The 25,052-nt window shown below is 38.9% G+C and overlaps 2 protein-coding genes across 2 annotated transcripts in view; both read right to left on the reverse strand.

Moving 5' to 3' along the window:
* Positions 1-1,464, reverse strand: part of si:ch211-266k8.4 (uncharacterized) — a 47,650-nt gene extending 46,186 nt beyond the window's left edge. The window contains exon 1 of the mRNA XM_062421420.1: positions 1,330-1,464. The gene's annotated coding sequence lies outside the window, so the exon portion shown is untranslated. The remainder of the gene's footprint in view (positions 1-1,329) is intronic.
* Positions 1,465-19,144: 17,680 nt separating this feature from the next.
* Positions 19,145-24,547, reverse strand: olfml1 (olfactomedin-like 1). The gene is made up of 8 exons (XM_062421091.1): positions 24,062-24,547; positions 22,428-22,531; positions 22,112-22,302; positions 21,766-21,869; positions 20,819-21,010; positions 20,026-20,206; positions 19,775-19,934; positions 19,145-19,514 (listed from the first exon to the last, which is right to left on the reverse strand). The coding sequence occupies exons 1-8, from the start codon at positions 24,188-24,190 to the stop codon at positions 19,358-19,360; spliced, it is 1,218 nt and encodes a 405-aa protein (XP_062277075.1). The 5' UTR covers positions 24,191-24,547; the 3' UTR covers positions 19,145-19,357.
* Positions 24,548-25,052: the final 505 nt, after the last annotated feature.

The following is a 25,052-nucleotide window of genomic DNA, read 5'->3' on the forward strand; positions in this document are numbered from 1 at the left end:
ACGCTGTAAAACAATGTAGAAAATATGATGGACATACAGTGTTTACATATTAATTTGAGGAATGCTGCAGTGACTCCACACAGATCTTACATTTTCACCTGCCGCTATATTTAGTGCCTTCAGTGAACGTTTAAGTCAGTTATGTATGAGGTATTCTTTGACTCTGTTTCCATTGAACTCTTAAGCATTTTGTTTGTATCTAAACACACGCTTTTTGCAATATTTTGAGGGTTTGTTTTTTTAATTTCAGCGTCACTAATAAGGTTATTTTGATTTAGATCAGTTTACTCGTGTAGCTCCCCCACCCACATAAATCATTTAATAGTCAAAACTAATCAGGGGTCAGATAAATCCAACAACAGCTCCTCACTCCTCCTGAATGACTGCTTGTGCTGGCAATGCTGGAGCTGCTTTCTTCCTGTCACTTTTATATGTGACAGTGACATTGCACATTTTCTGTGTAACTTCAGTTGCTCTGATGTGGGCAATGTTGAAACTCAATGAGCAGGACCTCTTGATGATATACTGTATATCTGAAGTATTTATGTTTCACTGTAATAAATCTGTTTGATACTTCATTAGTTGGGTCATTATTTATAATTGGATCAGCTAAAGAGGAATGTCTCTTAGAATGTGGTCATTTTCTGAATTTCCCCAAAACGTCCCACATATCCCTGCTATCACCCCCACATTTAACACATAAAATTAGGTCATTTCCAGCCCAAATCCATCTATATAGTGGATTTGTGATTTCTTGAACCTCATCCACAGCAAGATCAAATGTCTCAGTTTAAATAATGTCAATTACTCATTCCTTATGATGCAAATTGTCAAATATTTACCAATTTGAAAAATCTTTGAAATTACTTAGAGTATACGTATATGAAAAAATAGTGCATAACACAGAGATCACCTGCCATCTTTGAGCCTCTCTCAGAGCAACACAAATAGCAACAACTCTTACAGTGTACAGTGCTCCAATGTGCTGCTTACAATATGCACCTGGTGTCAGGAGTAGAGGTCCTAAACTTTTAATGGGAGCATGGAATACATGCCAAACCAATCTGTAACAACAGTATAAAGGTGGAGGGTTTCCGTGACAGAGAGAATGAGTGAAAGTGTATTAGAGAGAGAATATAGGAATGCTGGATTGTGTCAAAGCATCAGCGAATTAATCAGCTCGTTTCTCCCCCTGCTGCCTTACGGGCTAGACGGGCTGACAGGCCAGCAAATAAGGATGACTCATCCTGACTCACGCACAGACACACAGGTGGGCACACATACACACACACACACACACACACAAATAGGAAGATGGATTATCCCTACCGTAAAACCTGCTTTTGTGGCTTCCAGTTGCCCTGAAAGGAAACCTCTCATGCACTATCAGACTCTTCTGCCCTTTTTTGCAAATACTCCCTCACTGACTCATTCTATCACACGCAGTCTTTTTTCTATAGCCCCTCTTCCCTCTGCAGCCTTTCCATCTGCATTGACAAACACAGCCCTGCAGCCAACGACCTGTGACTCATCCTTGTAGCCGGAGTCTGTCACAAGTGTATGTGCACACTCACGGCCGTGAACGCACACACACTCGCATGCACATCGGGACCGCATTCCAATCCGTCTGTCTTTTGTTAAGATGAGACTCTGGTGTGGTGAGGGGTTTGCAGATCTCGTCGAGCTGATACCTGAACAACCTTCAAAAGATCCTTTGATCTGTTGCGTTATAGAAGACACGTGCGCATGGATGGAGACACACACACACACACACACACACACACACACACACACACACACACACACACACACACACACACACACACACACACACACACACACACACACACACACACACACACACACACACACACACACACACACACACACACACACACACACACACACACACACACACACACACACACACACACACACACACACACACACACACACACACACACACACACACACACACACACACACACACACACACACACACACACACACACACACACACACACACACACACACACACACACACACACCTATATATGCAGCCTGTTACATGAACTTTGTCATCAGTCTTTTGGACACTTTTGGACTCAACATGTAGCACTCTGTTTACATGTCTGAATAGGATCAGAGCTATTTATCACTCCTTCTGTGATGTATAATTAAATGCCCCAAAACTATAGAACAAACTACCAATAGATATCAGAGAAGACAGCTCTCTAAATATTTTTAAAAGAAAGCTAAAAACTTACCTTTTCACTTTAGCCTTTAACTAGCTTTTCTGTCATCTTCACACTGATGCACTACTGAACTTCTTTTAAAATGTATTGGTTGATTTTATATATTCTATTCTATGTTTTAGCTACTTTTACTAGGGACTATTTTTACTATTTTACAATTATTACAATTTTTATTTTCCATTTTATATATTTTTCTGTCCTCTTTCTTTTTTGTTCTTTTTTAAAAGTGCTTTATGCTCCTTTTAAGTCCTTTTAATGTGAAGCACTTGGTGTATGTAATTTCTTTGTTGTAAGGCACTTTGAGCTGCATTTCTTGTATGAAAGGTACTCAACAAATTAATGTATTATTATTATTATTATTATTTTTAGTCAGGGCTTTAAAATTGACAGACCAAACTCATGTTTTCTTTCTCTTTTATTCGATTAATGACATGTAAAGATTCAAACCTTAGAATAAAAGGGTTTTTTTTAACAGGAGATAATGAGGGAAGGAGCTGAACAAGGAGGGACTGTTTACCCCTTGTCGTAACAGTATTCTCAGGTACAAGCTGGAGATGTCCTCCCTGAGGTCCAACTGCCATACACACTGACATTAAGACCAGAGAACAAAAGTGTGTGTGTGTCCGTAGTGTAACAGGATCAGAATGTGTGCCACTGCAGGTTAAGTGATGTAGGTTTGAATGAACTACCGGAGTCTGAGCGACTGTGTGCTGAGTGGTCCCCAGTGTCCCACTGCATTATTACTTCCTCCTTGAGATCAACTTCTTTGTGTGTGTGTGTGTGTGTGTGTGTGTGTGTGTGTGTGTGTGTGTGTGTGTGTGTGTGTGTGTGTATTGCTTACCTGCTTTGGGGCCATGGTGGGTCTCGTCCAGCACCAGACTGTTCATACATTTGAGCTCCCAGTCTTGGACCTCGGTATTCCACAGGGCGGGCACCAACACAGTGTACTGGGCCCTGTGGATGGGAGTCGGAGGGGGCGGAAAAGACAACAAAAAGAGGGTTGCATTTAATTCAGAGAACCAGTATGTGTATTTCACAAGATGTTAAACTTTTGCTTTACTGTATACTGACAGTGATGGAAGATCAGAGGGACTGATGGGGAGAGAGGCTGAGGTGAGATTGATATGTGATGAGGAGAGATCTCACGCTTGAGCTATCCAATGTGCTATATTATGATAAATGGTTATAGTCTGCGATAGAAAGTGTTTGTATGAGAATGAAAATAGAGCGATCATGAAGGAAGATGAATGGCTGATGTGTAAAAGTTTGGGTGATGGGTCCAGCTCATTTAAAAAGATCCCAGCATGCATTTCACAGATAGTGACGTGCACAGTAAACCCTTGGTTAGTTGTTGAAAGGCAGTTGGACAACTCTAGACATTTTCTGTTTCTCATTTTTTGCACGATAATGGATTTACAGCACATAGATTTTCAATCTGGATATGAAATGTAACAGATGATTTAAGGCTTCAACCTCTTTAAGGTTATTTCAAAGCTATAATTCATTTGCTCTGGTCTGAATCAGTGTATGGGTTGGTAGACTGGGTTGCGTTTTCCTTTTGGTTCAGTTTTTTTCACACAGAAAAATCCAAGCAAACCAATATGCATCACAGGCCATGTGACAATGTTCTCTCTGCTTATCAGTCCAGAGTGTCTGGGGTGAGAGCAAGAATATAAACATAGGAAGAAGGTCCTGGGGAAGGTCAAATCTGCCAAAAATTCAAAGTGCAAAATACTCTGTTGCACTAGTCCATAGATATCTACTGTATGTACATATCGTGTAGATGTATACTGGGTAAATGATGGCCAAGTAAATATTTATGGTGCTTCTTCTGGTCAGACCTCAATTCGCTCTCAAGCTAGCTGCTAGCAACTGATGATTTCGCTCATATGCATCCCAGCATGCAAAGCGCCACGGGAGATTTTTCGCTCAAACTTGCAAATCAAAGTCGTATCACTCTCCACCAAATGAATTGCTCCAGAGTTTTTTTGGGGACTGGATTAAGACCACATCCTCAAATGGTCTTGGTACAGTTGTTTTGGTCCACACCCAAGTGATGACAAATGACTGTTGTGTTCAGACCTGCCCAAAATCCATGAATCGCAGGGTAAGGGAGTGACGAACCAATGTCCGAGTCAATTGGACTAAACAGCGCAGATTTGAAAACATCCATCGTTTGCAGAAGCAATACAAGAACATCAATTATATAGTACTTATTTATATAGTTCACAAAAGTTTGATCAACTCAAGTTAGCAAATTGCTGAAAGAGTATTAATCTAGTTTGATGACGTAGATTGACAGTAAACGCATGCACCCTGCATGTGAGCCCACAAGCCCTGAATCTTCTCTTCTTGCAAGTTGTTGTAGTTGATCACGCTCAACGACACATGTAGCTCTCTAATAAGAGACTTGGAAGAAAGTGGATTCACTCATAAAACTGAGTCATATCACAGTTTTGTAGGCTGATATAAGTGGGTGATAAGTGAGAGAGTGTGGCGACGCTAGCTATACTTTGTTGCCTAAATTTCCTTCAACTCTAGAAAGAATTAGGCCTTTATTTGAAACAAACCTTAATTCTTTATTTCTCCTTTCCACTGTGTAATACGTATATATTTTTACTTAATAAAAAGCCTCCCTGTTTTCTGATTTTCTGCCATTTGGTTGGCTTGGTGAATTTTTTTTCATGATAGCCTCCTTGTCACCACCAAGTGGCAAAACAAACCTACTACTGTTGACATAAATGGGAACAGTGATGATACTGGAGGAAAATAACCAAATATCTTAAATATCTGTCCAACAATCCAACAATACCACATGATCCAAGGTACCACACAGTGATCTTTGGATGTTGACTGTGGAGTTTAAATATGACTCATATATGAGTATATTCACCATTTTAACAGTGTTTCTTTTTTTTACAATAAGAATGATTTTTGAAACGTTGTAAATCTCAACTGTCCCAAACCCAGACTTTTCCTCACAACTCTTAAGGAGAAGAAGAAGTGTTTCTCAGAAAAGCACACAGCAAATCTCTGGACTTAATCTGTCAAATCTTTAATATGTGCTTTGTACAGCTTAGATATAGATTTACTTAACATGTTAAAACAGATAAGGCACCCACAGTGACCATCCCAAACTCATTTTCTGTATCAAGATGCACAGGGGAAGGCTCTGTAAATAAAGATATGGAAGTTTAAAAAACATCCAAAATGAATATCAGGTTAAATGGATACAAGCAAGCAAGAGAGATCCACTGAGTGGTCCTCAGTCTAAATGCATTTGGGAAATTTAAAATGGTTGAAAGAGAATGGAAAATAAAATAAAAAAACACGAAGCTGAGACTTCATAGAAGCCAGCCTCGTCAGTGTGAAGTAAACAAATGATGTGTCAACCCCTGGAGCTGAACGAGGGTGTCAATGTGTCAATGAGGATAAATGAATGAATGAAAGAGGCGTAGAGAGAGAGGAGAGGGGCACAGATAAGAAAATGAGAAGACAGGGGAGGAGGAGGGACAAGCCCAGGGAAGGTTTTTATGGGAATTGACTATTGCAAAGGAGCGGGTAAACAAAAGAGCAAGACAGGCAGAGATAGGACTGGTGGAGGGCATTAAGGAATATATGCGTGTGTGGGGGGAGTGTGTAGGAGGGGGTAAAGAGCAGGAGACAGAGAGAGATGAGACTGGGTGCAGGAGATACAGACATTGAATAAGAGGACAAAGAAAAAGAGGAGCTGAAAGAGGTAAATGAGTCAGAGGGGGGAGTCAGAGGGGTAGTGGAGGCTGTGAGTTGTGTTAAAACATTATGAATGTCCATAAAATAATTATTTAAGTTCCTAAGTCTATAATCGTTTGAAACTTTAAAATGTGATAAGACAATTTGAAACAGACTATAAAAGTGATTTCCTTCTTTTTGTAGGTTTAATTTTAGGATTTGCTTTGATAACAGATGAGCCTGCAATTCAAATCAAATGCACCACATTCAATGATGAAACATGAACATTGTGTTAAAGCAAACGGCAACTGATGGCAAAAACTGTTGTTTGTCATTCAGTAACAGCTGGTGCAAAAACATAAGGCAAGTCTTTTAGTTATTTTAAAAGATGAATAATTTGCTTCTTTCATTGTGTTTCTGATATAAAATAAAGGGAGTTTATGAGTAGAAAAAGGAGGTTAATAATTGAGCAGCTAATGCTACAGTAAATTAGGCTTTAGGGGTGCAAAAAGCAGCAGGGGCGGAGATGAAATCAGGGAAAAGAGAAATAAAACACAGCCAGATATGATGTATGTGCAGAGTTTGACACCAGAAGGCTGCTTTCAAATTCATCTTATGAGAGTAGAAATTTCTCTGTGCACACCTTAAATCTGAATTGAAGATGATGTAGCCTACCTACCAGTTTGATTTGTGACATTAAAATACTTTAAAGCAGACTTGTGGTCCAGCATGAAACTTTTAAAAGCAGGAGAAATCTTGCATTCAGCAGTTTAACCTTTATAGCGATACTGGATTTCTAATTGAGAAGAAATATATGGGTCAATGACATGATGAAACCCAGTGTCAATTGGTGTAACCAGTATTTTTTCATAAAAATCTGATTATATACAGGAAAATAAATGTGAACTAAGACGTGGAATAAATATAATCCACTTTTGCAATGCAACACAATGTTTTTAACTCAATTTATTTAGAAAAAAATAGTATTAGTATATGTCCTGCTCAATATTGACAAAATGCATTGAAATTTAAATGTAGAAATACTCCAAAAATGTTTCTTTTAATTTGATGTTTTGTGTATTTAAGTGCACTTAAATACACAGTAGGTGAAATTTTTAATATTCATTTTCTGTTTTTGTGGTTACACCATTTGACATTTTCGGGAGGATTCCGTGTTACGTTTGGTAAAAAATGGTGCAAATATCCTTTCAAATGACATAAAACCAACAAAAATACAAAATGTACATTTTAACAAACCTGATGCTGCTTTTAAAACTAGTTTTTAAGATATTTTTGGATTGCTCATCTTGCCAACCCTTATTTGTCACTGACCCATATGCTTCTTTAATGGCATCTTTATATGACTTAAGACATCTATGTTAGAATGCTAATATTTGCTAATTAGCACTAAACACAAAGCACTGCTGAAACAGATAAAAAATGCAATTACTGTAGCTTTGAAGTTATTTGGCCATAAACCAAAGTACTGGACTTAATGATGGCACTAGATGGAAAGTCATCAGGTCACTACAATTACTACAATTCATCCTGAGGGGAACATGAACGTCTGTACCAAATTTCATGGCAATCCATCCAATAGTTGCTGCGATATTTAAATCTGGACAAAAGTGGAGCACTGGGGAAAAAAACTGTTTGTGTGAGGCGGTGAGGCCTTTTTATACAAAGTAAAAGAAGAACAAGGAGAGAGGTGGAAGAGAAGTAATTATAAGAAGGTGTTAAAAAAATCTGCTCAGCTGATCTACATAGAGGCCAAAAGTTTAGATGAGCAGTAGGGCAAAAAGATGGAAGCCAAATGTCAGATTAACAGACAGACAGACAGACAGACAGAGAGAAAGAGTGTGAAGCTCTTTGACTGGTGACGTAGGGCAAATTCGGGAGTTATTGTTACAACCTATGACTGGGGTGACAGCTGATTGACAGCGCGGTGTGGCGAGACAGTCGCATGAGATGGATGAGCCTTCTCAACCAATCATTAATCAGAATGGCCTATATAGATGCAAGACAAGTCCAATTTATACCATTCACACTGAGAGAAAAAAGAGCAGAGATCCTTCAAGAGAATGAAGAGAGTTCGAAGATCTCTTCGTGCTCTTCCCCCTCTCTTAGTGTACCATCTCTCCAGGCGCTTCTCCCTCTGCCCCCCCTCTCCCCTCCCCTATTCATCTTTCTTTCTCTCTCATACCCCGCTCGCTCCCGTCCCTCTTTCTTCAACAGTATCTTCCCAGTGTAAGAGGATCCTGCCCTGGGAGACAGTTGGGCCACTTAGTGTTGACTTCTGACTAGGCTTTCATAATGATGCCAGGCAGGCAACAAGGACTTCTCAATGTGACGTGATGGCAGGCTGCCCAATGAACACCAGAGCTAGAACAAAATGGGGCTGTCAGTGCTGCCCTTGATGCATGCATATACAAACAGTCTCTGAGGTTCACACATGGGCCAAAATGTTTTTTTAAATTTTTTCTTGTAGCACAGAAAACTGAACTTATTCTAAATGTAAAAGATGGTTATGACATGTTGCAAAGAAATCAAATGGTCAGTTAAAAAGTTGGTTAGATGTAGCCGACAATAATCCTAAAGATTTGTCCTTCATAATCCACTTTGCAAGTCTGCGTACCTAGCACACCCTCTCATGATAAAGTACTTTATCACTGCCTGAGACACGACTACGTTTATGGAAACTACTTGGCTGTGTGGCCTCCATTTATCCAGAGTCTACTGCATAGATCTTTGTCCAAGGTAAACAAACTCGAGTCCAAACAGTGGGACCTTTTTTCTACAACGAGAAGCACGGGAGTGTGAAATGTCACCGCTTGAAGGGAGCTAATCTATTAAAACAAATATGATAAACTGAATTTTAATAATCGGCCGCGCACCGGTCTGTCACACACACTGGCTGTATACACAAACCCGGTGACCCTGCTGGGTTGCCATAACGACAGCTCCGCGTCAACAAAACATGTCCGCCGACATGTGACGTTTATATTCAACATAGTGAGAGGCGGACAGAGGGGTCCGACTTGAAAGCGGCATGGGCTGCTATTGAAGGAGCTAATTTAGCATAAAGGGTGTTTAATCCAAACATGTACAAAAACAACCGCGTAATACAATGACACTTTACTTTTCGTGGAATGCTTGGTGTCAAAACATGTCCAGTCCTGATGAGCTGATTGATATTCATGAGCCGCCCGGGGTTTTATTGAGGGACAAGTCTAAAAAACTCGGAGCTCTCGGCTCTGAGAACAGCACTGCACATTCTTCAGAAGACCCAAATGCTTTCAATACATTCATGCGGGTGGTCTGGCAACGAGATTCATGGATGTGTGTCTCAGACAACATATCTCAGCTAATAATCCTCATTTTGTGTTAAACAAAATGAGGATTATTGGCAGCTACACAAATATGCCATAAAGGTTCAAACTATCAAGGATGAGAGCGCCTCAGTGTCCTGAAGCTTAAATATGAACATTTTTAGTATTCAGAAAGAGTTCATCTTGCTGGATACCAGTAAAATGACACAGTAGACAGTATACATTAGTAATGCTGTCCAATGTACAACCCCCTTTCACTTACACTTCCACAGGTACTCTCAGCAGCAGGGGTAACACTGCTCCCTCATCGTTCAGGTCCATCAGTCGAGGCTCCAGAAGCTCAATGATGGTCAGAGCGGTGCGGAACACAGACGAGAGGCCTGAAGAAAGACGGGAGCATATCCGAAAATAAGAGGATAGAAATAATAGAAAGCATAGACAGAAGAGACGAGAGAGACACAAAACTAGCACTATCAGATATCAATTAGCCACAACACTAGACCCACTGTTATTTTGATGATAAGATATTCCTTTATTAGTCCCACAATGGGGAAATTTGCTGTCACAATGACGTCCTTATGAATGAAAAGAGAAAATATAACCACCCTTTAAGGCACTAAAAATCATTTATTAAAGCTATAAAACTCATTGCCGTCTCCAACTGAGTGATTGTGAGTAAATACAATAGTAACGTGACACATATTTGAAGTTTGGTGTCAGTGTGTAGCATCGTGTATGCGTGTTTGAGTGTGTACATACCGTGTAGTATGATGAGATCCCAAACAGCCAGGACAGAGTCCCAGCAGGGCAGGGAAGTGAAGAGAGTGAGAAACCACGGCATCACAAAGTGGACCAATGATACTCCCACTGACTCCTGCGGGGAGGTTCAAGACACAAAGACGGGTGAGTTGCCAAAACCCAACAATGTGGTTGAATGGGCTTCGAGTTCTCTGCTGCTGTTGATACAGACTAATAATAATAATAAACCGCCAGTTTCCAGGGATCTGAGGAACAATGTGTTTGTAATGTTTCTAATTCTGGTGTGTAATGCAGACGGCTTCTAAGCGTGGACACACGTCTTGCAAAATAAGATTAAGATATCATGTGTCCCTCATGTTTAAGCCTGGGACCCACAATGCAATCTGCCTCTGTTTGCTCAAGTCTGGTGGGTACACCACAAGTATAAAAATGTGTTTATAGCTCGCTTGCCTTAACTCTGCTGAGCAGCTCTATTACAAAGGAAGTGCTGAACTCTGATCTCTAATAGGGGTTTGTGTGTGTGTGTGTGTGTGTGTGTGTGTGTGTGTGTGTGTGTGTGTGTGTGTGTGTGTGTGTGTGTGTGTGTGTGTGTGTGTGTGTGTGTGTGTATGGCCTCTAAAAGGGCAACTTTTCCTTCGAGACCTGCTGAGTCGACGTGAAGTCTAACAATCCCTTCAAAGACACTTGGGCAGCACAAATAGTAGCAGTGAATGCATTCATTAATGGCTGAACACACTTACACTAAAGATTCTGACCAATGGAAACAAGCTGCAACAATGTGACAACTGCGACAAACGCTCAGGCTCACTATTTTCAAAAATTATCATTTAGAAAATTAGATTTTAACTAGACTAAGAGTTCACAGCCATTCTAGCTGCCCTGTGAGGCTGTGCTCAATGGTGCTTTGAACTACATGCTAATACTAACTTGCTAATGCTAGTGTACTAATATACTGTGATTAGCACAAATCAAAAATTACAGCTGAGGCTGATGGGGATGTCATTAGTTTTGTTGGTATTTGGTCATAAAATCAAATAAGTTGACAAATTAAACATTCTGACCTGATGATGGTGCTGGATCAAAGTTATTACAATTAATCTTCTGGGGATCATGAGCGTGCACCAAATTTGAATGGTAATCCATCTGATATTTATTCAAACATTTCACTTAAAATCACAAGTCTCAACCTCATGGTGGTGCTAGCAGAAAAGTCGGTGGAGCACCAAAATAACCCTAACCCTAACCCTGAGATTCATCCTCTGGGAACCATGAATGCCTGCCCAAAATTACACTGCAGTCCATTGAAGAGTTGTTGAGATATTTCAGAGGTGGACTGACCAGTCAGACAAACCTTGGCTAAAAATACCTCTGGTGGTGCAACACTCTGTATTTGAATAATTTATCGATTACTTTGAGAAATCAGTTTAACCTGATCTGTAAAAACAAAAACAATGAGCCCTACTAAAAATAAATGTGTCATACTGAGATCATTTTTAGACCTTGGTAAATTCCCCCAAGAACATAACAAACTACTTACTGACTGCTACTTGGCTGCCCTCAGGCTACATTAAGAAGTCAAGGACATGTTGCATTACACTGAAATTCTGAAGTAGAAACACATTTTTAAACATTACTATGCACAAGATAGAATCAAGAGGTATAAAAAGGATGCAGTTAAATATCTGAGGCTAGACACTATATGTATGTAATATCTCTCATCAAATATAGTAGATTTCTCAGATATCTTTCAGATACAGAGAAGCTGGCTTGGATTTCTTTGTGCAAAAAAAATTATTCTGTTGAAGCAACTCATTTTATGAGACAACTTTAAATTTCCTGCCTCATTTGCAGCTGTGGTGTTGCATGTCTGCGGTGAGGCTCATTAAATGCACTTGAGTTTACAGAAAATAGTTAAAATAACAGAGGCAGAGAGAGAAAATTACACAGCTGTAGGTTTGTGCCCCACTGTGAAAGCAGTAATACTGCCCGCCATGACAAGCCTAACAGAGTGAATGACAGAAGAGGCCCCATCGATGATGGAGACATTATGGTGGCCTCTTACTCTCAGATGAGGCACTCATCACTTGGCCATATCTGGCCATATCTGCCCCCCCCCCCCCACACACACACACACACACACACAATTACAAGACCTTTCTTGTCATCGTGGTTCTTCAGAAGCATTTCCCACTCTGAAGTAATGTGAATAATTCCAGTACAACCTGAAGCACATGACTTTCTTCATGATTTTCATTTTCTGACTTAATACCAGTATCTAAATTCATTCATGTTTTTTTGGTGGGTCATATTGCAGAGAATTAAATAGCATTATCACTAGACACTCAAAGCACTCACCAGGTGCTGAGAGAGCTTGGGCTTCCTGTGTTTCAGGAACTGGTCAAACACCTTCACCTGATGCTGGACCCTATGTGGACAAAAAGAAAACACTAGTGTTTAGTTGAGTGTATCTTAGCACCAGTTCAGAAAAACACCACCAGCAATACTGTTTTTATTTGTATGCAATTAATTTGACTGTCGATTCATCATTTAGGTCAAAGGAGAGAAAAAAAGACTGGTTGCAGCTTTTCAAAAGTGAATATTTGATGGTTTTCTTATGTTTCTATAATTATGTTTCTGTTTAAACTGTTGGTTGGACTTAATAAACATTTAAAAGATGTCAACATAGGCTCTGGGAAGTTCTGATGGGCATTTATTTTTACTTGTCAACATTCTGTAGACCAAACGATCAATAGAGAAAATTGCTGGTAGATCAGTAATGAAAATAATAAAGAGCTGCAGCCCTTATTGGGATACATCTACAGTCATTTTTTAGTTGCCTTTGCCCTTTCCAACATAGTCTTTCTGTTTTGTAACCAAAAAAGGGTTGTACTGTTACAGAGAAGCTGCTTATTTCTCTGTATCTGTCCTGTTTTTGAATGGCATCAGATGTCGTAAAAATGTCATGATAAACTACACCGAGAAAAACTGAAACTTCCTTGATTTCCCTTCATTTTGCACACATTACTGAATGTTGTTGTTTGCTGTACAATCAGTTTACAGTTGTTATTTACATGCATGTTTTTCTGTTTGATACTATAGGTGCATTGTTACTTGGTGAGGCTGAGGTCAAACAGTTCGGCCAGATATTTAGTTTTATCCAACAACGCCGTCAGAGCCCAAAACGCCTCCTCCTCTCCCAACTGCATCAGCAGCACTGCAGCTATGTAGGACATCCCTGTGAGATACACAAACGCACACACACATTTGTCTTAAAAGAAACACAGCGTTGCATCAATATTGCATTTCCAAAAAAACACGACAGAACGAGGTAATGGAGTTTGAAATATTGCATCAAAAATACCTGAGACAAAAACCCAAAGACTGAGACTCCTACAACACTACCAAAACAATCCAATATAAAGAGCAGCAGAGTACACTGCTGAGCAGGATGTCAGAGTGTAACCTCAATATGCCTTTTATAGCAAACCATACACACTGTACCTGCCCTCATCATCAGTACCTGTAACACGAGGGTATCTAACCCCTTAATTTGATATACAGTATTTCCTATGGGAACAAAATACAGCAAAAGATATACTGCAAACTGAAGCATGAGTTTGTCAAAAGACAAAATATTTATTTGAATGAATGTTAACACCTGCTGGTCAGCCATTATGCAGCAATTAATAATTTCCAGAAACATGAAGTAATGTTAAAAATACAAAAGTATGTAATCTTTTGGAAAGTATTGCCATGTATTGAATTTATTTGGGGATCATCAGATTTAAGATGCTTTTCAAACATTTTCTTTATTCTTTGAATATTTGTCTGACTTAACCTAATATTTTAAGAGAAAAAAATTAGGATATAAAAGCTGCTGATTATCCAGAGTTCCTGCAGATAACGGAGCAATAATAATACATGACAAATATCAGATTTCCAAAGTTACAATTTCCCAAATTAAATATAAAAACTTGTAATAGATCATTTGAAAACATTTCATTTTACTGGGCATGGAATAGAGCTTCCTGTGTGAAGTAACCCATAACATCTATGGTCCTCTGCTTCCATCATGTGGTCATAACATGTACTGCAGCTAAAGGAAGAAAGGAACTGAGTGGGTCCCAATATGTCTGTCATGAAGCCCCCTGATGCTTAAAGTGAATGCATTTTCATGAATCAATAATCAATGTACAATGATATCTAAATAAAAGTATCAAAAATGTGAACTGCATGTTAACTTTCATACATGCTTCTCAGTTTTTGTCGTGCAAACGAAGGTTGTAGGGTAAACTTGAGGGAGTTTTTAAGCACAAATGACACAAAGCTCTGCTGCTGCAACGTCAGCATCAACTACTTCATATGTTTTTGGATTTGACATTTTAGCTTCTGATCATTGCACGCTTTTCTTTTCTTCCCTGTCAAAACTCTGTCTGTGATGTACTTGGTTGTTTGATTTCAGGTAAAAGTAGCAACTTGATACTGTTAAAGGAGTATTTTGTTAAAACCAGGAAAACAGTACAACCATTCAGTAAATTACCTTGGCTGTATCCGACCTGGGGGTTGTATTTAGCGTAGGCGATGAGGACCCTGAAGAGTTTAGCCTGACCCTCAATGGCTTCTGGGCTCTCTCCCATTAGAGATCGGTGGGTTGGGAAGGATCGCTCTATAGGACAGGACATATGAAGTATTTTTTACAATTAAAGTGAGCTTGTACCTGGTGTACCAAGGTCTTCCTGTTCACTACATTACTTCAACATTTACCCTAAACATAACTTCAGTCCTGAGACGTAGCCAAAATAACCTCACTTTTAAAAAGTAACTTATTAAGCCTGCAATCACGGCTCTGTGTGAACTCACGTAAGTCGAGGGCGATCTGTCGAAAGAGTGTGATGTCATCTACAGAGTAGCGGGGTTTGGGGGTGGATGGCTCCTGCTGGTTCAAACCCAGATCGTTCTGTGTCTCGCTCAGTGTGGCGATTGCCGACAGGATGCCGTACTCGCTGACACCCAAGTCCACCAGAGGCCCCCGTACGTCTGTCAAGCACTTCTGTTGGAGAGAGCACAACACGTTCCCTTGTTGGAAATCAATCAATTCTATGAATGAATAATAAAGAGGGATTATCACTTATAACCACGTTCAATTAGCCACTGTGGACACTATAATAAAAACATGGCTGTTTGTAGAGGTGGGGGACTGGGTGACATCTATATGGATGGATATAAATCCTGAACAGATGATAAAACAGTGACAATATTTTATTGAATAAAGCCTAAATGATCAAAACTGAACATTTTAAAATACAGTCTACAGCTCTGCCTTTAAGCACAGGAAGACTGACAAGCACTTCCTGCATTTAAAACCAGCATTACCCCTCCAGTATACTAAGATGACATAAGGATTCATTTGTAGTGGTCACAATATCACTAGTTAGGGGAATTTTCTCTAAGTTCACTAGTTTACTTTAATTATGCGCTTGTGAATTTAATCGAGGGTTGCAAATAATGATAACTTTCATTATCAGAATTATCAATATTCAATTATATCAAACTGAATTTTTTTTTTTTTTTTACATTTACTGATATTTAAGAAACTTGTATCAGAAAATGTTCACTTTTCTGTTATTCAACTCATCATTTCAGCTCAAAACTACAAATTGTATCAAATTCAAAAGCCACATTATTTCAATACACTATTTGGTAATTCATCGGTTCTGATACAAAAGAATTATAGAATGTGCCGACTTGCGAATCTGATTTCAAGATTTTTGAAGATTTGAAGAGTTATTTTTCTGGATGATGGAGGGATGATTGCTAAAAATACTTACAGTACTGCGAATGCGTTCATTTAATTCTGAAAATCACTGTCTCATCAGTAAAGTAAAAGTAAAATACAGTTTTGACACTCCTTGATGTATGTGGTATGATTTGCCCTTAACTTGAAAATAAAAAATATGAAGAAAAATAAATAAATAAACTCAAAATCAAACAGCCACTGGGACACAGGGAAATAAGACCATTTTCCAGGCAAGCATGAAGTTTCTTTCAGTTTATTTTACCTTTTTTTGCAAGCAAACAGACCAAAAACAATGACATCTGCCGGCTCTCTTACCCTGTTTAAAAAAACATACCCTTCCAAGTGCATGCTGGTTCTATACCTGCCTACCTATAGAAATAGATTCACCCAAGCTGCCCAGTACCTTCAAAACAAAAACATTAACCAGGACTCAAATGACCTAAAATGATAATATTATAATCAAACTAATTCAGCTATATTCCTCAAAACAAAACAGCAACAAAAAATAAAAACATTAATGTTTGATCATTAAATCTTCCAAGAACAACAAATAGCTCCAACAATGTATTGTACCTGGTAGCTGAAATCACTGGTTTCTCTCAGACTGTCAATGGTGAGAAGACACTTCCAAACTCTATCTCGCAGGCTTGGAGGAACACCCATCCTGATAAAACGCTCAATCTGAACACATGGCAAAAGTGTGAATAAAACACAAACTGTCTGATGTATCAATTACAGCATAGTGAAACACATTAGATGATTAATTAATTAAATCTATTTTTCCTCACCTGGCTCCTGCAGATAAAACTGGCTCCGTTCCAGTAGCTGAGCAGCTCACACAGCTCTTTAACCCTCACTGAGCTCAGCTGGGGGTAGCTGTGAGAAAAAACACATCATGGTCAGCTTGGATTTATTCATTACTTTTTGGACTCTGTCCCATAAAGGGATTTTCTGTAAACAAACCTCTTGATAGAAAGAGGGATGATGCTCAATGACCACAGCCACTCTGAGCTTATGCATTTAAGCCAGTGATGTGAGTCAATACTGATATCAGCAAGCATCCATGTTTATTTATTTATTTATTTTACAACAAGTGAAGTCATTCCTGTAGTTTTGGGGGGATTTTGCCAAACAGCTTAAATAAAACTGAAAGTTAGACCTTCAGGAGCTACCTATCCATTTAAAACAGGGGGGATTCTAGGATCAGACCTTTGAGGGGCTCAGCTCCTAATGAGAATTTGCAAATGAGTAATTTAGCCCCCTACTAAATTACTCATTTCACTGGATAATGTAAATTGCAAAAATGAAATATTAATATATAGTAGAGTGGTCAACTATAGTGTATAATAATAATGGTTCAGAATAATCAATCACAGATTTCTACAGAGAGGACACTGAGATAGTTAATGAACCCTGAGGCAAAGGCTATATTAATGAAACAACTATCCAAAGTACATTAAAGCTGTTAAAATAAAACCATTTGTAGCATAAGTGTTTGTTTTTCTAACAGACAGGCTCGCAAAATAATTAAAGTTGTATACAATTATTTTTAGAAAAAACAACAACAATAGAAATGTATTTATTTTTTAGGGGTGCTGACATCAAATTTAGGGGTGCTTGAGCACCCTTAAAAAGGGTCTAAAATGGCCCCTGATTTAAAGTTATTAATTTGTGATGCTTTGGACTCTAATATAACAAAACAAGTCTGAAAGAAATGTTTAGCTCACATCTTATAGCAGTTAACCTAAAAAAATAAGCAAACTTACCAGGTTAAAGTTACGCACATTCAGAAACAATTTTAACGTCATTCATTAACAACCAAAGTTACGTTAAAGAATAAAATGACAATATTACGGGTGTAACATTACTACTACTACTACTAAAACGTGAATTGAAGCGTTGGTTTACATATCAATTGAACTCTTTTGAAGTACTTTAACAGTTAAATGTCCACACAATAAGACAACAAGCTAAGCTAACTAAGCTACAGTGTGTTTTAAAGAGCCACAGTAACGTTACCCTGTCCCGCACCTGTAATCGTGACATCGGTGATGAAGTTTTTGGTCCTTTCTTTTAGTCAGAGCAAAGCCGAATTCATCAAAACGCAAGTTCTCACTGCGTCTTCTAATGGTCGAGCCTCTCCTGCTGGCATTGCTACTGCTTCTTTTCCTCATAGTTAGAAAGAGACACTTTGTTTGAGCACTGTGTGTTGTCCGTTTTAAAATCACAGCAGTCAACAATGAGCAGCCGGTTAGCTGCTGCTGTCAAACTCAACGGTCACACCGGGCCAGCCCCCTTTCTGACGTCACCAGCAACTGAAAATGGGCGGGATGAGTCAGAGACGTTCAAACAAAGCAGAGTGGAGTCAGCTTTATGAGGATTAGACAGGCACACATGTCAGCCAATAAAACACCGACGGAGACTTACTACGACAGCTATTAATATCAGTAACACAGCATGGCTCTAATGTTTACCATTTAAGTAGAAAGACTATATTAGGTGATATATATAATTGACAAATATTAAAAGAGACACTGACATTTCAGTACTTTGTTAAGATTAGCCTATAATGTTAGGCTGACCCCAGATGGAACTATGGGAAACTGAGTTTAAGTGTCAATACATGAAACATGTTTAATATGCATGATTTTTGAATAAATGTGTGAGAATAAAGGTGCTACTGGACTTGTGTGAGTAATCCAGAAAGTGTTTTAGTGAGCAAGAACACCATGGGCTGTTACAGGCACAGCAAATTCATCAGTGTTAATTTAACTGACAGTGTTAAAATTAACATATAGTTCTCGCAGATTCTGAGTCAAATGGACACGTTTCATAGTGTTAATTTTTAAAATCTCTTTAATAGTGTTAAATTACTAACAGTTACCGTGTTATTTAATGACACTTTAAAGTCTTTTTTAATCCCAAACGGAGTTATTGCCTTACACTCACAGTGTTAAAAGTACATCAAACTACTTTCTTCCATTAGGAATGTTGTTTTAGACTAATTAGTACAATATCAATTCATTTGAAGAGTTTATCACCATTTTAAATGTATATACTCCCTAATGGATGTTTCATCAAATCTGAAAATGCTTTTAGACTCATTAAGACTCCAAAGAACAGTAACAATATCAAACAATCCTCTTGCTGCAAGTATTTAATCTTCCAGCTTTTCTAAAAATTCTCAATAACATCTGGATCATCTGCCTAAAGCCTGTTTCAAACTAACATCAAAAATTAGTTGTGGGCAATTTCATGACAAAAAAAAAAAAAGATACTAAAATGCTCTTTATTATGGTGATACAATGATCTTTATGTCTATAGTGATAGCAGTGATAAAGGCAGCATCCAATGCCAGCAAAGGAATGAATGACAGTACAGTATGAGATACTCAACAGTAACTTTACTAAATGTATGCTTTTACAAGTGATGCATAACTATTGCATGATATGGGCTTAATTTTGAAGTGATAATACATGTTTTTAAAAACTCTTAAGATATAATCATCACTCAGCAGTCACTTGGTCGTTCCTGCGCGTCTCCACTTTGTATATTGTCTGGTAGCCGTCGTCCCAGGCATACAGCTGTTTGTCTCCGGGGTGGTAGTGGATGCTGCTGTGGCTTGTGTAGCGCTTTGGGAAGAATATCACAGGACTCTCATCACTGCAGATGGATAGCACAGCAAAGAGAACATGTTTAATTTGTTGGAAAAGGATGCAGCTGAGAAAGAAATAGTCAAGTCTACAATTAGTGAAACCATGCTGATCATGCAATGTGTATTCGTAAATCTGCAGGAAGTGCCTGTTCAACACTAAAACCATCATTTAATATCTTGTTTACCTGCTGATAAATCCTGAGTGCATGTGTGTGTACATGTGTATGTGTGTATATAGGCTATCTTGTGTGTCTGTGTGTACTCCAACCTGTGAAAGGTGTCATGGATGTCATAGAGACACTGTACGGTGGAGCGTCCTCCATAATGTGTGTTGTAGACCACATAGAGGGTCCCACATATTAGGAAAGCTCCTTCAGCGTTACGGCTTTTACACTGCGTATCCCATATATACTCCACAGCCAAGGTTCCTGTGATAGACACAAACAAATATTATATGGTAATTATGTATAAGGTCTAGATTATGTTTGTGAGCATGTGTGGTGAGATAATTCTCTCAACCTTTATCCAGTTTGGTGATGACCAGGTTGCCTCCGTACTCAATGTCAGCATGAATGACCCAGAGGCCCAGTTCATCCACAGCCAGGTCTACGTAGGTGTTGGGGTTCAGGCTGTAGACTGGGAGACGACCTGCTCCTGGAAGAAGTGTGCTGTCCACCACTGTACTATTCAACAGATCTACCTTTATGCGGTGGAAACGTAGACAAATTCAGAAATGCTAAGCATGTGCAAATAATTGTATGTATAAAGCAACCAGACCATGAAAAATAATCCTGATAAAAATACTTTATAATACTATAGTTAGGGTGTATGGATATGGGTCTATTGTCTATAGCATATGTTCTTTTAACTGACAGAACTGTCTTTAGCAATAATGTCTGGTCCAAAATATTCAAAGTATAGGCCTATATTGAGGAAAGTCAGCTCACTTTAATGGAAAAAATCAGTTTCTTTTGGCATTGTTACCTCGTTGACCTCAGCTAACACAGCAAAGGAAATAGGATAAAAATCAACTCCCTAGTGACTAAGTTTTTTTGAAAGGATCAGCTTCTAGCCAAAAGCTGCAGTGCACGTCACTGTTATGAAGTCAGAGTGCCAAATCTCAGACATGCAATCACTGGTCAGTTACTGAACTCGGTGACTGTTGCCAAGCAATGTGAACTTTCAGCATGACCACTGAATGAACCGTATGCTTTCATACAGTCCCTTTTATGTCTTACAAATACAGTGCGAGTCAACACAGAACAACACAACACACATATCTAGTATTTGCTTTTATACTTCAGTCACACACCTTAAGAATCTGATTTGGTGTATCGGCCTTGTGGTAGTAGAGGAATCCATTGTAGACCACATGACCTGTCCCCTGCCAGGGGAAAGGCAGCTGCACCACCTTAGGCGTTGGTGTGGTGGTCCTCTCTGTGAAGCTTCGCAGAGAAACATACTCCAGCAGAGTGTTGTTACGAATTCCACTGAGCAGGTAGACCTGAAAGATTTAAATGTTTGACAAGCTGAGAAGTGAGTGAAAATCATAGTGTGAAACTCGATTTTACATTCCATTCTTGATTTGATGTAATGGTATTTTTATTCTGTGGTGTTCATACAATTGTCATAACTGCTGGTTTTATATTAGACTTATTTCTTCATTCTTTCTATTTGAATATGACATTTAACACTTAAAAAAAAAAACAGCCATCAAACCCTTTTTGTTTTACACGATTTTAGAGATATCCACAGGAACAGAAAAAGTACCTCACTAAACTATGAAAATGTGCACAAAAATGTATGATTTTTTAAATTAGATTTTTAACAGTGTGGGTGGTCATCTGTGTCAGTAACATTATACATTGATCATGGCAAAATCACCCTGCTACCAATCACTGCTTCCCAAAATACCTGGTAAAGCAGTATTAATAGATTGTTCTGCCTTTTAGGGGCAGCAGAACAAACTGCAAACACAAATCCAGTATATTATCACTGTATGATGGTGGTATGACAAACATGTTAACAAACTGTAACTGTTGATATTGAGTTGCATTTCTGTTTATCTAACAAATTCAAGTCCAATATTCACTCTCCTTCAGTTTTGTTTTGGTCCATCATTCATTTTAGTCTCAGCCACCCCATGCTAAGACTAAAATAAGCATAGGCTGCACAGAAGGGAAAGGGAAGGAACAGCTGTCTCTCTATTGCAAACAGTCTATTATTACTATTTTATTTATATTATCTAAAACAACAGACCTTAGCTGATCCTTCAGAGGGGTCCCTGAACCAGGAACCAGAGGTGTCTCCTGTCTTCTTCACAATCTTGAGAGACTTGATTTGACTCAGAGCTGTGCTGCAGTCTGGGGTTATTTGAAGAGAAGACGATGAATGAATTTGAGTTTTTATTGAACTGTAGAACAATGTTAATGCATTTCGTGTCTCTTTTTCTGTTTGTCTGGCTTTTATTTCCTGTCTCTGTACTTTTATCTTTTTTCTCCTTCTCTACTGCCAAAGCCATGACAGCTAGACAAGTAATGCTGTAACCATAATCAGTGCCGCCCACATACACTCACACTGGACACTGTACAGGCATACTTCCTACCATTCTCCACTTTGATCTTGGCTTTCTTCTTTAGCTGGTCCAGTTCTGCAGCCTTTATCTGTTGTTCGAGCAGCGCCTCCTCCATCTCAATGTCAGACTGGGTGGGGATCTTGTTTTCTAGATACTCCAACTCCCTCTCCACCCGTTCTACACGCACAGACAGGCTGTCCATATGGCTCTTCACCTCTGATCTATAAAATAAAACACTTCTCATTTCACATACCATATCTTTCAGTATTGTATGCTCATTCATTCATTCTTGCTACTGTTGTGTATTTGGGACAGCTGTTCAAAGGTAGTGTTCATACAGGCTTACCTCAGGACATTGACAGTGGACAGATAACCCCTCATTTCAGAGGAGAGGTCATAGTTCTTCTGGGTGATACCCACTGTGTTTTGCTCACATTGGTTCAGACGCTCCTGATGTCATTGAAACATACAATACATTTTATGCATCCAGAATTGAAGTGAAAACTTTTGAAAGTCAATATAACACATTCTGTCTTTAACAAATTAAGAGACAATTTCATAAGCACTAAAACACACACTGTTGTTGTTTTCCTTACACAAGCCTTACCTGGTCTAGTATGACCAGTACTGTAGCTTTAGTTACAGTATAACAGACATAGTAAGTCAAGTAACTGACTATTTGTTTTCCAGTCTCATTGTGCTGCTGTTAAACTGTGTTAGCATGTAAATGGTAGTTGCAAAGGTTTTCTGCTGTAATCATTCCTCCTGTTCATACTGACCATTATCATTTCAAAATCCACAGTCCTCCTCCTGTGCAAATATAGTGTTTCAAAGTTGATCTGAAGCTACTATAAAGCTTCAGCCATCCAAATGAGTCAACTAGATATCTTTCAACATTACAGTCTTTTTAGTGCCAAAGTCCCTCTTTTTGTTACTATACTTCTACCACAGCTCAACAGGGAAACACTAAGAGGGAATTTGATGCTAAAAAGACTGTAAATGTGTCAGATATCCACTTGATATGACTAACTCAGACTGCTGAAGCTGAATAGAAGCTTCACATAAACTTTTAAATGACTGTGTGGACACATTGTGGATTTTGTCCCCCATCACTTGCAGTGAAAGCACATTTGAAGAGGATCTTTTAGTAGCCCTTATGAACAGGTTCATATGGACACTTGACTGTCATTCTGCTATACACTTGAAAAATTATGAGTTGTGTCCTTTAAGTAATTTGACTCTTAAAATGACCTTTTGAAATGAGATCATACCATTTTCGTCCAACAAATGAAAAGTTAAACTCTGAAGCAATAAGATACGTCATTACTTAATTCAATATACTCAGGAATTTGCTGTTAGAGCCTTAATTAGTTTGGTATGGCCTGTAGCTTATGGTGGCTAATGTTAGCTAAACTTTAGCTAAATATTAATGTAACTCACATCACTGAGTCAGTTCACTGACCTTATGAATCCTCTCTTCTTGTGCTACTGTTAACATACATTTTAACATTTAGCATTATCATTTAGATGAAACTGTTCAGCAAACCACTGCTGAGGTTACTGATCAGGCTGGTACCCAAAAGCTGAATTTAAGTGCATTATAGTACCACACAGAGATGTACATACAGTATAACTACAGTTCAGTGAAAAAGGATGGCATTATAAAAGCAGTGGATGCCAGCAACATTACAACCAGATGATCTAACAGGGTGTAAACTTGGTGCAAGGGATACATTTTCTGATTCATGAATCTTTAGTTGCAGCTGTTTCTAAGATCAAAGCAAATCTTACAGCTGTGCAGTTGTGCAAAACCAGAATAAAAAGGTTCACGCGTCAGTAACTAACATTAAAAGCAACAGTAAGAGCTGTTTAGATTGGAGGTCACAATGGTAACATAATATTGTCTTTGAGACTTGAATTGTACTGTTATGTCTTTCCCATCCTGGGGATGCAAATACCTGATGTGCAACAGCCACTTACCTCTATCTGAGCCAGTCTCCGCTCCAGGTACTGGATTATAAAGGCATCCTGTTGTGAACCCTGGCTCTGGACTGAAGCCACAGTCAGGCATAAACTTAAGAGAACGGCAGGAACCACTCTGCCTGACATGACTAACACTTCCTTCAATAACTCAGCACTGAAAAGTACTTCAGCAACAACTTCTTTTTCAGTGATAATAAGACCTTTTACTGTATTTCTGAACCACTCCTGCAGTGTGCAACCCACTAAGACAGCCTTCCACTCTGAAAATAAGCCAAAAGAAAAAAGAAAAAAAAGACATTAATCCATGTGGCTTCAGTCACAGTTTACAACAGTCCCGCTGTGTTAAAAGGAGTCCTTGATGGCCCTTTAAGAGCTGAATATGTTACTTCCTCCTGCTGCTTTTAGTAAGCATTTCAGTCCTGTTAAGAATTGTCCCTCAAGAAGTTTCTGCCTTGTTTCTCTAATCAGTTGTTGCTCGAGTGAGTTTTGGATCCAAATGAACCTCACCCACACTCCCTCCCAGCCCCTCTTTCCCTCAGTCTGTCTCTCTACCACCCTCCCTCCCACTCTCCTCCCTCTCTACATTTTGGAGTTTGTACATTTGAGGTATGAGAGAGAGAAACCGAGAGAGAAGGGGGCTGAAAGATAGAGAGAGTTAGAAACAACCGAGACATGTTAATAGCTTATTGGTCAATCCTGCAGTGTTTTACGTTTAATACTCCCCAGATGGTTCACTGACACGTCCACAGTTCTCAGGCAGAGCAAAAGCTGTTCAATAAAAGTTGTTAACCGGCTTGCGTATAGTTACAGGGTCGGGATCGGTTTCATACCATCCTGTGTCAAAGCTACACAGATGATGCTATTCAAATCAGCAAAACTGTCTCAATTAACGCAAAAAAGGTCTATCAGGTCTAAACAGGTATGTTGTTATGTTGAAGACACAAAGGGTGTTCCCACCAACAGAATTACAGGTTTCATTCTGATATTA

The sequence above is a fragment of the Scomber scombrus genome, chromosome 6 (assembly GCF_963691925.1).
Source record: "Scomber scombrus chromosome 6, fScoSco1.1, whole genome shotgun sequence".
Classification (NCBI taxonomy): Eukaryota; Metazoa; Chordata; class Actinopteri; order Scombriformes; family Scombridae; genus Scomber; species Scomber scombrus.